At 43.7% G+C, this 12664-nt stretch overlaps 2 protein-coding genes across 2 annotated transcripts; both read right to left on the reverse strand.

Annotated features, from left to right (window-relative positions):
• Positions 1–252: 252 nt before the first annotated feature.
• On the reverse strand, positions 253–4902 carry LOC144462750 (intermediate filament protein ON3-like). Its single transcript, XM_078167134.1, has 9 exons — positions 4430–4902; positions 2089–2297; positions 1934–1994; positions 1725–1820; positions 1434–1598; positions 1215–1340; positions 890–1110; positions 741–796; positions 253–634 (listed from the first exon to the last, which is right to left on the reverse strand). Exons 1-9 carry the CDS (start codon positions 4796–4798, stop codon positions 510–512), a joined length of 1428 nt encoding a protein of 475 aa, XP_078023260.1. The 5' UTR covers positions 4799–4902; the 3' UTR covers positions 253–509.
• Positions 4903–9659: 4757 nt separating this feature from the next.
• On the reverse strand, positions 9660–12432 carry LOC144462749 (intermediate filament protein ON3-like). The gene is made up of 9 exons (XM_078167132.1): positions 11960–12432; positions 11498–11706; positions 11343–11403; positions 11131–11226; positions 10840–11004; positions 10621–10746; positions 10296–10516; positions 10147–10202; positions 9660–10041 (listed from the first exon to the last, which is right to left on the reverse strand). The coding sequence occupies exons 1-9, from the start codon at positions 12326–12328 to the stop codon at positions 9917–9919; spliced, it is 1428 nt and encodes a 475-aa protein (XP_078023258.1). The 5' UTR covers positions 12329–12432; the 3' UTR covers positions 9660–9916.
• Positions 12433–12664: the final 232 nt, after the last annotated feature.

The following is a 12664-nucleotide window of genomic DNA, read 5'->3' on the forward strand; positions in this document are numbered from 1 at the left end:
GATTTTGGATTTGAAACCTTTATGAATAGGTATTTTCATATTTACTTAAAATGACAGTGTAGAATTGACACATTGCAGCCTAGATACATACACGGCAGACTGCAACACCAAGCAGGAAGTGAGTGGTAGAAAAGTGGCACAGCACTGCCCCCATGTGAAATCTATGTGTGTGAATAGCATCTAGATATTTAGGTAAGACCCTCCTGAGCATTTTCTTTCATGTATCACAATAATGAGAGTGAGAGGCAATCATTTTAGTTCTCAGATTTATTTTATTCAGATTCATCTGATGTCATTTGCTGTAACATTCATCAGTCATGTTGCTAAGAAGGCTTTAAAAAAATAAATGTGGTTTCAACATTTGATCGTGTTTCCTTGAGGTCAAGTTTACCTTCAGAAACTCTTGTTAAGTGATGTCAGTTAGCAGAGTAAGAAATGCATCATGAATGGGTACAAATTTAGTTTAAAATCAAGAGTTTCTGAAGGAAAAGAAAAGATGGCTCTCCTTTTTAATAGCGTCTCAGGGAACTGGATGTTGAGACTGTGGACTTGGTAATGGTACCACCACTCAGACCGCCATAACCACCAGACAAGCTGCCACCATAGCCGAATCCACTGCTGGAGCTCTGGAGTCCTGGAGCAGAAAAAAACATGTAAGTGTTATCATTCCTCCATCTGTCAGTGTGGTCTGTTGGTTCACATATTACTTATGATAATGATGTATAAAATCTGAAACTTACCACCTCCACTGGTCTGCTGCACGTGTATGGTTGCATTGGAGCCTCCGCTGGCCAGTCTAATGTAGAAATAATGATGGGTTAGTCTTCATTCAGAGTTGAAGCTGATGCTGCAACCATGAATCTACATGAAATAATCAAGTTTATCCCACCTGGACTCCTCTCCTTCCAGCAGTTTCTTGTAGGTGGCGATTTCGATGTCCAGGGCCAGCTTGACGTTCATCAGCTCCTGGTATTCACGCACCTGGCGTGCCATGTCCTGCTTGGCTCTCTGCAGAGCATCCTCCAGGTCCTTGATGCGGAGCCTGGCATCCTTCACTGCCAGCTCACCGCGCTCCTCAGCCTCTGCGATCTGAGCCTCAAGGCTGGCCCTCTGAGGAAAGTCACGTCACAGGTGGTTTAATAACTGCAAATCCTTTCAAACAATGAAGTGTGTTCATAAAAAGGCATCAGCCATGAGAAGGTCTTAAAATATACCTGTCCCTTGACAGCCTCAATCTCATTCTGAATACGGGCGATCATGCGGTTCAGCTCAGCAATCTCAGCCTTGGTTGTGCGCAGGTCATCTCCGTAAAGTCCGGCTGAGGACTGCATCTCCTCGTACTATCATGAAAAACACAACAAGATGTATCAAGAACATGATCCAGAGGTGTTTAAAGAGACACAGGATATACCTCAACTTAAATTTTTACTCACCTTCTGTTTGTACCAGTTCTCGGCTTCAGCCCTGCTGCGGTTGGCAATGTCCTCATACTGAGCACGCACTTCAGCCACGATAGCATCCATGTCCAGGTTACGGCTGTTGTCCATCTCCACAATGACGGATGTGTCCTTGATCTGGCTCTGCAGCTCACGAAGCTCCTACAGAACCAACGGTTACAACAGTTACCTCTGTCTTTGTGATTTACACAATGAGTGGATGATCATCAGCTTTAACTCAAATGGTCATTAGAGAATCATGAACTATGAGACACTATAGACACGTACAGCCTCATAGACAGCTCTGAGGAAGTTGATCTCATCCTGAAGAGCATCCACCCTGGCTTCCAGCTCCACCTTGTTCATGTAGGCAGCATCAACGTCCTGGAAGAAGACAGTCATGTAGAAGCAGGAAGTGTTACAACTGGTCACATTGTGCTAAACCCTGGAATTAAGATAATAATAATAATAATGATTGTCATTTTGATGTTTTGCACCTTCTTCAGGAGCACAAACTCATTTTCTGCAGCTCCACGTTTGAGGACTTCATCTTCATATCTGAAGGAACACGAGGCAACACTTTAGTAAATCTGCTCCATTTTGAACATCTGCTCACTGTCATGTATTTGTTGTATGTCATGCAAGCACTCACTTCTTCCTGAAGTCCTCAACATGGCCCTGCATGTTTCTCAGTTCTCCCTCCAGCTTGACCTTCTCATTGCCCAGCCCGTCGAGCTGTCTGCGCAGGTTGGCAATGTAGGCCTCGAACATTGCATCAATGTTGGAGTGGGCGGTGGTCTGGTCCTGCAGGAGGCTCCATTTGGTCTCCAGCATCTTGTTCTGCTGCTCAAGGAAACGGACCTGCGGAGACACAAAACCAGGGACGAGTGTGAGATGTGTCAAAAAAGTATTTCCTTCATATATGTATATAAATATATATATATATATATATATATATATATAAATATATATATATATATATATATATACATATATACAGTACAGGCCAAAAGTTTGGACACACCTTCTCATTCAATGCGTTTTCTTTATTTTCATGACGATTTACATTGTAGATTCTCACTGAAGGCATCAAAACTATGAATGAACACATGTGGAGTTATGTACTTAACAAAAAAAGGTGAAATAACTGAAAACATGTTTTATATTCTAGTTTCTTCAAAATAGCCACCCTTTGCTCTGATTACTGCTTTGCACATTCTTGGCATTCTCTCCATGAGCTTCAAGAGTTAGTCACCTGAAATGGTTTTCCAACAGTCTTGAAGGAGTTCCCAGAGGTGTTTAGTACTTGTTGGCCCCTTTGCCTTCACTCTGCGGTCCAGCTCACCCCAAACCATCTCGATTGGGTTCAGGTCCGGTGACTGTGGAGGCCAGGTCATCTGCCGCAGCACTCCATCACTCTCCTTCTTGGTCAAATAGCCCTTACACAGCCTGGAGGTGTGTTTGGGGTCATTGTCCTGTTGAAAAATGAATTATCGTCCAACTAAACGCAAACCGGATGGGATGGCATGTCGCTGCAGGATGCTGTGGTAGCCATGCTGGTTCAGTGTGCCTTCAATTTTGAATAAATCCCCAACAGTGTCACCAGCAAAACACCCCCACACCATCACACCTCCTCCTCTATGCTTCACAGTGGGAACCAGGCATGTGGAATCCATCCGTTCACCTTTTCTGCGTCTCACAAAGACACGGCGGTTGGAACCAAAGATCTCAAATTTGGACTCATCAGACCAAAGCACAGATTTCCACTGGTCTAATGTCCATTCCTTGTGTTTATTGGCCAAAACAAATCTCTTCTGCTTGTTGCCTCTCCTTAGCAGTGGTTTCCTAGCAGCTATTTGACCATGAAGGCCTGATTGGCACAGTCTCCTCTTAACAGTTGTTCTAGAGATGGGTCTGCTGCTAGAACTCTGTGTGGCATTCATCTGGTCTCTGATCTGAGCTGCTGTTAACTTGCCATTTCTGAGGCTGGTGACTCGGATGAACTTATCCTCAGAAGCAGAGGTGACTCTTGGTCTTCCTTTCCTGGGTCGGTCCTCATGTGTGCCAGTTTCGTTGTAGCGCTTGATGGTTTTTGCGACTCCACTTGGGAACACATTTAAAGTTTTTGCAATTTTCCGGACTGACTGACCTTCATTTCTTAAAGTAATGATGGCCACTCGTTTTTCTTTAGTTAGCTGATTGGTTCTTGCCATAATATGAATTTTAACAGTTGTCCAATAGGGCTGTCGGCTGTGTATTAACCTGACTTCTGCACAACACAACTGATGGTCCCAACCCCATTGATAAAGCAAGAAATTCCACTAATTAACCCTGATAAGGCACACCTGTGAAGTGGAAACCATTTCAGGTGACTACCTCTTGAAGCTCATGGAGAGAATGCCAAGAGTGTGCAAAGCAGTAATCAGAGCAAAGGGTGGCTATTTTGAAGAAACTAGAATACAAAACATGTTTTCAGTTATTTCACCTTTTTTTGTTAAGTACATAACTCCACATGTGTTCATTCATAGTTATGATGCCTTCAGTGAGAATCTACAATGTAAATAGTCATGAAAATAAAGAAAACGCATTGAATGAGAAGGTGTGTCCAAACTTTTGGCCTGTACTGTATATATACATAAACATATATACATATATATATATTTATTTATTTATTTATTTATTTATTTATCGAAGTGCATAGATTTGGTTTGGCTGCTGCTTTAATTGACTCTTCGATGCTCCTTCTGAGTTGTTCTTGGAGTGATTAAGTGATTTGAAGAAAAACAATCATGTTTAATGTAAACAATCAGTTGCATCTCTTGGTAAGGTTGCTGTTACTATACTCTACACTAAAGTTTTAACTTTCTAATCATTTCCTTTCAGTTACATGTTGAAGAAGAAAAATAAGACCATTCATATCACACATCAGTAGATACTAAGATAATAAGGTCTCCAGTAAATTGTACAATCATAAAGAGTGCATTGAAACAAACCTTGTCAATGAAGGAGGCGAAGCGGTTGTTGAGGGTCTTGATCTGCTCCTTCTCCTGGTTGCGGACAAGCTGGATGGTGGGGTCAATCTCCAGGCTCAGAGGGGCCAGCAGGCTCTGGTTGACTGTGACAGCTGTGATGGGTGGAGGGATGAAGGCGCCTCCTGCTTGGCTAGAAGATAAACCATAGCCACTCATGCTTCCAGATGTGAAACCACCTCCATAGCTAGCGCCAGAACCAAAGCCAGAACCAAAGCCAGAACCACCACCAGAACTGTAAGTTGCTCTTTGTACGGAGTAGTTGACTGGGGCAAGTGACCTCCTGGTGGAGCCACCTGAGCCTGAGACTGAGTATGACTTCCTCATCATCATGTTTGCAGTGGGAAAGGTTGTCAACTCTCTGAGAAGAGGAGAGCAGGAGATGAGATGTCGTCAAAAGGAGAGCCAAGTCCCTCTGAGTGTCTCACTGTGGCCCCTGTTGGCTTTTATGTCTTTGCTGAGTTGGGGGGGGGGACGACAACTTACTGAGCCACCTCAACCTGTACTGTCACTTCTGATGTCCAGCCTCCCCTCCACCTCAGCCTCTGGCTCTGAATGCCAGGAGTGTCCAGTCCTGTAAAACAGGTAGGGGAAGGATTGTCAGAAGATAAGTTGTGACACACCCTGCACCAGGACAGACTGAAGGGGGAGAGAGTGAGAGGTAATCAAGTGGATTTAAAATGCAATTATGTAAAGAAAAAGAGCCTCTTTGGGTATAGTCTTCTTAATAGTCACAGGGCAGTGAAATGAATATTGGCGCTATAGCAACTGATTGAAATTGCAAACTTTGAATCGGCATATCTCATGCCCCGTATGTCGTAGAGACATGAAACTTTGCACAGATGCCTCTCCTCATGAGGAGCAAATTTGCCTCAAGAACCCATAACTTCCGGTTATATAGATTTTCCACCACTTTGAATTTTTTGAAAAACACTTACAATCAATCTTTTCTAGGAAGTTTGACCAATCTGCATGAAACTCAGTGAACATAATCTAGGGACCAATATCTAAAGTTCCCTCTTGGAAAAAGTTGGAAAACTTACTAAAACTGAGCTTCTATAAGGCAATGAATATTGCGGAGGACGTGGCTCATCACATAAAGGTGTATAACATCTCAAGGGTTTCACCGATCACCACGCAACTTTGTAGGCATATGACCACACATAATCTGAGGGGACCCCTCCATTATTGACCCCATCAAACAAAATGGGGGCGATAGAGAGCTAATTTCTTATCTAGTCCTAACTGCCATATTGGTTTTTACTAAACTTGGTAGATATGTAGAACAGGATGCCTCAAGGTGACTGGAGAAATTTAACTCTAATTTGCATGTGGGTGGCGCTATAACAACAGAAAAATGCTTAAAAATGGCTCAAATGCGACAGATCGCTGTGGCTCCCCCTGTGGCTGAATGTTGTTTTTTTTCCTTCTAATTTTTGGTATGACTAAGACACATTCTCGGAACCCATCGGCTGTATTCGGTGTCTGTCTTTCGGCAGACGGCAAATACAGCCTCTGGGGGCAGACCCCCAATTTTTTGGCATTCCGGTTTGATTTGGGCGGAGGAGGTGAATTTCTGTTTCCAACTTCCGTTTATATATAAGTAAATACACTGAACCATTGCGATGGATTCAGAATTTGCAGTGACGCCAATTATGTTCCGCCTTGTTAGTTCACCTCACGGACCGTTTAACCTGGCAACAACTGCAGCCGGCTCAAATGTGATTGGTCAATATCACATGGACTACAAACAGCCTACAACTGGAAACCAGGGCTCTTCTGCTCGTTTTCCGGAGGCAAGATCTCCGGGGTTTGCCGACAGACTCTACATTCACTGAATGTAGAGTCTGTATATAGAGACTAACTAAGACATGGTATGGTATGCTGTACTCAGTGGGTATGGACTAGTGATACTTATTAGCCATCTGTAAGAAGTCATCCTGTATAATAAGTACTTTTACTTTCTGGTACCTAAAGCAATTATGCTGTAATGATTCTTATGTAGTGTTACTTAAATAAAATTTGAATCCATGGGGCTAATGCTACATTTGGCTATGTAATTTATTTTGTAATCATTTCCAACATTGTCAGCCTATATCTTTGTCACAGTTAAAATTATGTTTAAATATATAAATATTAAAGCCATTACGAGGAACTTTTAACTGGATATGCAGAAGTCTCTCGTTTCTGCTGATGTCTGTGCGTGACCTACAACAGCAAATGAGACCATCGGTGTCAAGATAAGCTATTTCTATATAGGCCTAGTGTATATCCATACCTTTAGGAAACTGTCTCCGGGTCCACCCCAGGTCGCTTCCAGGACGAAACGATTTACGGCACTCAGACGCCACACGTCATTTTACCTAGCTGCTTACACACAAAGAAAACCCAATCCTCGGGAAGTCAGGAAATCCTTCAGGATAAACGTTTTGTTCGCTAGCAATCTAGCATTTACCAGCCCAATCCTGGCAGGAGCCGGCGGGTCCATGGCGTTAGCTGTCCGGGGAGCCACACACAGAGGCCGCAGGTTGCGCAGATTCACCCCGCGCCAGCGGGGACGAGGAGAGCAGGGGCCGCAGGGCTGCGGGGCTGGAACACCTCATCCGGGCCGACGACAGGTACCAGCCAGGCGTCGACAGGGTCCAGCGAGTGCTGAGAAATAAAGAGGCGAGACACCGCTCCATACTCAGTCCAAGAAGCTGTGGAAGCGCTCGCCAATCAGGCCTTCAGCCTTACCAGCCGACCGCTGCGTTTACCCCGGCGGCGGTGGCGCTTACGCCGGAGAGGTAGAGCTGGGGGGCGGCAGAGGTGAGCTGGGATCCCCGATAGGAGTGGGGGCAAAGTTTTCCCGTCTTGTTGTTTCATTCATCCCAAAAACAAACACATGCGTGAGCCAGGTAACCGTCTTTAAGACAATATGTGCTAGAGCTCATGGGAAATGTAGGCTTCATTCCAGCAAAACACTACCGCTTTTGTCCACAGGGTCGCCAAAATCAACTCAAAATGAAAGTTCCTTGTAGGGGCTTTAATGCTATACATTCACACTTACTTTAGCAACATATCTAATTCACTTAAGTAAAACCTGTAAAACTGCATTTTTCTCCTGTCGTTGCATCAAATTGTCAGGATGCTGTCAGTTTCTTTTCAGCATCAAATATCATATCAGAATACAGTATATTGAACCGAATCAGAAGAATCACAGAGAATCAGAATATCTTTATTGTCATTGCACAAGTACAACAAAATTGAGGTAGAGCTCTCAGATTCAGTGCTATTTAAAGGATACTAAAGACAAACAGCAAATGAGAACAAAGAAGATAAACAACAGGCACAATATTAGTTAAATAAATACAAAAAAAATACAAAAAAAAAAGTTTAAAACTGTAAAAATATATATATATACACACACACACACACACACATATATATATACACACACATATATATATATATATATATACATATATATATATATATGCTATGCAAACAGATGTTGTAGAAAATCTTACCAAATCACCTGTCACATGATTGATTATGAGATGACCCAAACACAACCTGCTTTGCGAACATTTAACTGCCCAAACAAGTCATCCATATACAAGCAAAGGACGAAAGGACTCAGATAGAGCACCAACCCCCCTAACCTGTACGGTCACGTAACACGACACAGGAGTCCTGAGATGGTGAGTAGATATTTAGGTCCTCCAAACCATGCTTGCTTTTAGCCAATCTGTTTCTTGAAAAGCAAAAAACTGTAACCAGTCAAGCAGCATTCTCGCTGTCATCTTGGCAGAGATGCTGACAGGGCTATAGGTGATAAATCATCTACCACTACTATTAATTTAACATGTTTGATGTTCTATCTTTTATGAGAAAAACTAACACTAGCATAGAAATGTATCGTTCAACAGAGATATTTCACTCACTGAGTGACTTTAGCAAGTCCACATGCATTGTACAAGTGATTAAAGGTTGGAGTTTGAGACTGCTGGCTTGTCAGTGAGGATTAATGCTGGATTTGTAGCAACAGGAAAAGTAATTGTTCTAATGGTTATGTAACTGGTTTTGCGGGAAACATGAATGGATACAACGTCAGAATTTGGCGCGTGCCTTGTATCAATACTACTGTATGACTCAACCGTAATTCCTCTTGGACAGAATTCAGCAGTTAGATGCATGATCACTGCCAGCACGTTTAGCCTGAGGTGAAGATGAAGAAAGGATTTTTCTTGTTAACCTGCCAATACAGACACTGAGTGCACAGGGCACATTTAAAAACACACCATTGTGTGTGCAGAAAATGATGCAGTTCAATCAACACAGTACTTTTTTGACCCAGTGGACACATAAGATAGAGATCTAAAATTAAAAGCATGCATTTTTTTTGGATACTTCCTCCTTCCTGTTGAAGAGAATAAGAGTGCTATTAGTTTGAAAAAAATATGTATCAGTGGTATTTAGGCTTCTGTCTCTATATTGTGAGTGGCACAGGGTGGAATAGTGCTTACTCTGTGTGTCCTCCTGACTGTTTGTCTGCTGTGTGTGGGCAGTATCCTGGCTGCTTACAGTAACAGCACTCATACACTTGGCTTGGCCCAGGACGTGAAGCAGGTAGGCTAATTCACTGTGTGGTTAAATACTCTTTATGTTTGGCAGTCAAATGAGTTGCTGACTGGCTCAGAAAGTTTGGGTCATGGTGAAGTCTGTACGGCATCAGCCACTGTCCCTTCCTCTTGCTCCTCACTCTCTGTGTGAGCCATGTTGGGCTTCCAGATCCAGTCATACCTAACCTGCCCAACAGGAGCTTACATCTGAGGAATTCTCTACGAAACTGTGTCTCCACATCAGCTAACATTTGAACTGCAGAAGCTTTTAATCAGTGAAATGTCCAGGTTTCTTTTGTCCAGTCTTGTGTGTTGTCACCGAGCAGTAATGAGTGAGAGATTTTGGATTTGAAACCTTTATGAATAGGTATTTTCATATTTACTTAAAATGACAGTGTAGAATTGACACATTGTAGCCTAGATACATACACGGCAGACTGCAACACCAAGCAGGAAGTGAGTGGTAGAAAAGTGGCACAGCACTGCCCCCATGTGAAATCTATGTGTGTGAATAGCATCTAGATATTTAGGTAAGACCCTCTTGAGTGTTTTCTTTCATATATCACAATAATGAGAGTGAGAGGCAATCATTTTAGTTCTCAGATTTATTTTATTCAGATTCATCTGATGTCATTTGCTGTAACATTCATCAGTCATGTTGCTAAGAAGGCTTTAAAAAAATAAATGTGGTTTCAACATTTGATCGTGTTTCCTTGAGGTCAAGTTTACCTTCAGAAACTCTTGTTAAGTGATGTCAGTTAGCAGAGTAAGAAATGCATCATGAATGGGTACAAATTTAGTTTAAAATCAAGAGTTTCTGAAGGAAAAGAAAAGATGGCTCTCCTTTTTAATAGCGTCTCAGGGAACTGGATGTTGAGACTGTGGACTTGGTAATGGTACCACCACTCAGACCGCCATAACCACCAGACAAGCTGCCACCATAGCCGAATCCACTGCTGGAGCTCTGGAGTCCTGGAGCAGAAAAAACATGTAAGTGTTATCATTCCTCCATCTGTCAGTGTGGTCTGTTGGTTCACATATAACTTATGATAATGATGCATAAAATCTGAAACTTACCACCTCCACTGGTCTGCTGCACGTGTATGGTTGCATTGGAGCCTCCGCTGGCCAGTCTAATGTAGAAATAATGATGGGTTAGTCTTCATTCAGAGTTGAAACTGATGCTGCAGCCATGAATCTACATGAAATAATCAAGTTTATCCCACCTGGACTCCTCTCCTTCCAGCAGTTTCTTGTAGGTGGCGATTTCGATGTCCAGGGCCAGCTTGACGTTCATCAGCTCCTGGTATTCACGCACCTGGCGTGCCATGTCCTGCTTGGCTCTCTGCAGAGCATCCTCCAGGTCCTTGATGCGGAGCCTGGCATCCTTCACTGCCAGCTCACCGCGCTCCTCAGCCTCTGCGATCTGAGCCTCAAGGCTGGCCCTCTGAGGAAAGTCATGTCACAGGTGGTTTAATAACTGCAAATCCTTTCAAACAATGAAGTGTGTTCATAAAAAGGCATCAGCCATGAGAAGGTCTTAAAATATACCTGTCCCTTGACAGCCTCAATCTCATTCTGAATACGGGCGATCATGCGGTTCAGCTCAGCAATCTCAGCCTTGGTTGTGCGCAGGTCATCTCCGTAAAGTCCGGCTGAGGACTGCATCTCCTCGTACTATCATGAAAAACACAACAAGATGTATCAAGAACATGATCCAGAGGTGTTTAAAGAGACACAGGATATACCTCAACTTAAATTTTTACTCACCTTCTGTTTGTACCAGTTCTCGGCTTCAGCCCTGCTGCGGTTGGCAATGTCCTCATACTGAGCACGCACTTCAGCCACGATAGCATCCATGTCCAGGTTACGGCTGTTGTCCATCTCCACAATGACGGATGTGTCCTTGATCTGGCTCTGCAGCTCACGAAGCTCCTACAGAACCAACGGTTACAACAGTTACCTCTGTCTTTGTGATTTACACAATGAGTGGATGATCATCAGCTTTAACTCAAATGGTCATTAGAGAATCATAAACTATGAGATACTATAGACACGTACAGCCTCATAGACAGCTCTGAGGAAGTTGATCTCATCCTGAAGAGCATCCACCCTGGCTTCCAGCTCCACCTTGTTCATGTAGGCAGCATCAACGTCCTGGAAGAAGACAGTCATGTAGAAGCAGGAAGTGTTACAACTGGTCACATTGTGCTAAACCCTGGAATTAAGATAATAATAATAATAATAATGATTGTCATCTTGATGTTTTGCACCTTCTTCAGGAGCACAAACTCATTTTCTGCAGCTCCACGTTTGAGGACTTCATCTTCATACCTGAAGGAACACGAGGCAACACTTTAGTAAATCTGCTCCACTTTGAACATCTGCTCACTGTCATGTGTTTGTTGTATGTCATGCAAGCACTCACTTCTTCCTGAAGTCCTCAACATGGCCCTGCATGTTTCTCAGTTCTCCCTCCAGCTTGACCTTCTCATTGCCCAGCCCGTCGAGCTGTCTGCGCAGGTTGGCAATGTAGGCCTCGAACATTGCATCAATGTTGGAGTGGGCGGTGGTCTGGTCCTGCAGGAGGCTCCATTTGGTCTCCAGCATCTTGTTCTGCTGCTCAAGGAAACGGACCTGCGGAGACACAAAACCAGGGACGAGTGTTCAAGAGTGAAAAAGAATAATGTTTAATGTAAACAATCAGTTGCATCTATTGGTAAGGTTGCTGTTACTATACTCTATACTAAAGTTTTAACTTCCTAATCATTTCCTTTCAGTTACATGTTGAAGAAGAAAAATAAGACCATTCATTTCACACATCAGTAGATACTAAGATAATAAGGTCTCCAGTAAATTGTACAATCATAAAGAGTGCATTGAAACAAACCTTGTCAATGAAGGAGGCAAAGCGGTTGTTGAGGGTCTTGATCTGCTCCTTCTCCTGGTTGCGGACAAGCTGGATGGTGGGGTCAATCTCCAGGCTCAGAGGGGCCAGCAGGCTCTGGTTGACTGTGACAGCTGTGATGGGTGGAGGGATGAAGGCGCCTCCTGCTTGGCTAGAAGATAAACCATAGCCACTCATGCTTCCAGATGTGAAACCACCTCCATAGCCAGCACCAGAACCAAAGCCAGAACCAAAGCCAGAACCACCACCAGAACTGTAAGTTGCTCTTTGTACGGAGTAGTTGACTGGGGCAAGCGACCTCCTGGTGGAGCCACCCGAGCCTGAGACTGAGTATGACTTCCTCATCATCATGTTTGCAGTGGGAAAGGTTGTCAACTCTCTGAGAAGAGGAGAGCAGGAGATGAGATGTCGTCAAAAGGAGAGCCAAGTCCCTCTGAGTGTCTCACTGTGGACTCTGCTGGCTTTTATGTCTTTGCTGAGATGAGGGCGGGGGGAGGACTTACTGAGCCACCTCAACCTGTACTGTCACTTCTGATGTCCAGCCTCCCCTCCACCTCAGCCTCTGGCTCTGAATGACAGGATTCCAGTCACCTAACCTGCCCAACAGGGGCTTGCATCTGAGGAATTCTCTACAGATCTTAGCTCTCTCATTTTTAACTACTGCACACCCTCAGTCCCAGTGAGGAA

The sequence above is a fragment of the Epinephelus lanceolatus genome, chromosome 1 (assembly GCF_041903045.1).
Source record: "Epinephelus lanceolatus isolate andai-2023 chromosome 1, ASM4190304v1, whole genome shotgun sequence".
NCBI lineage: Eukaryota > Metazoa > Chordata > Actinopteri > Perciformes > Serranidae > Epinephelus > Epinephelus lanceolatus.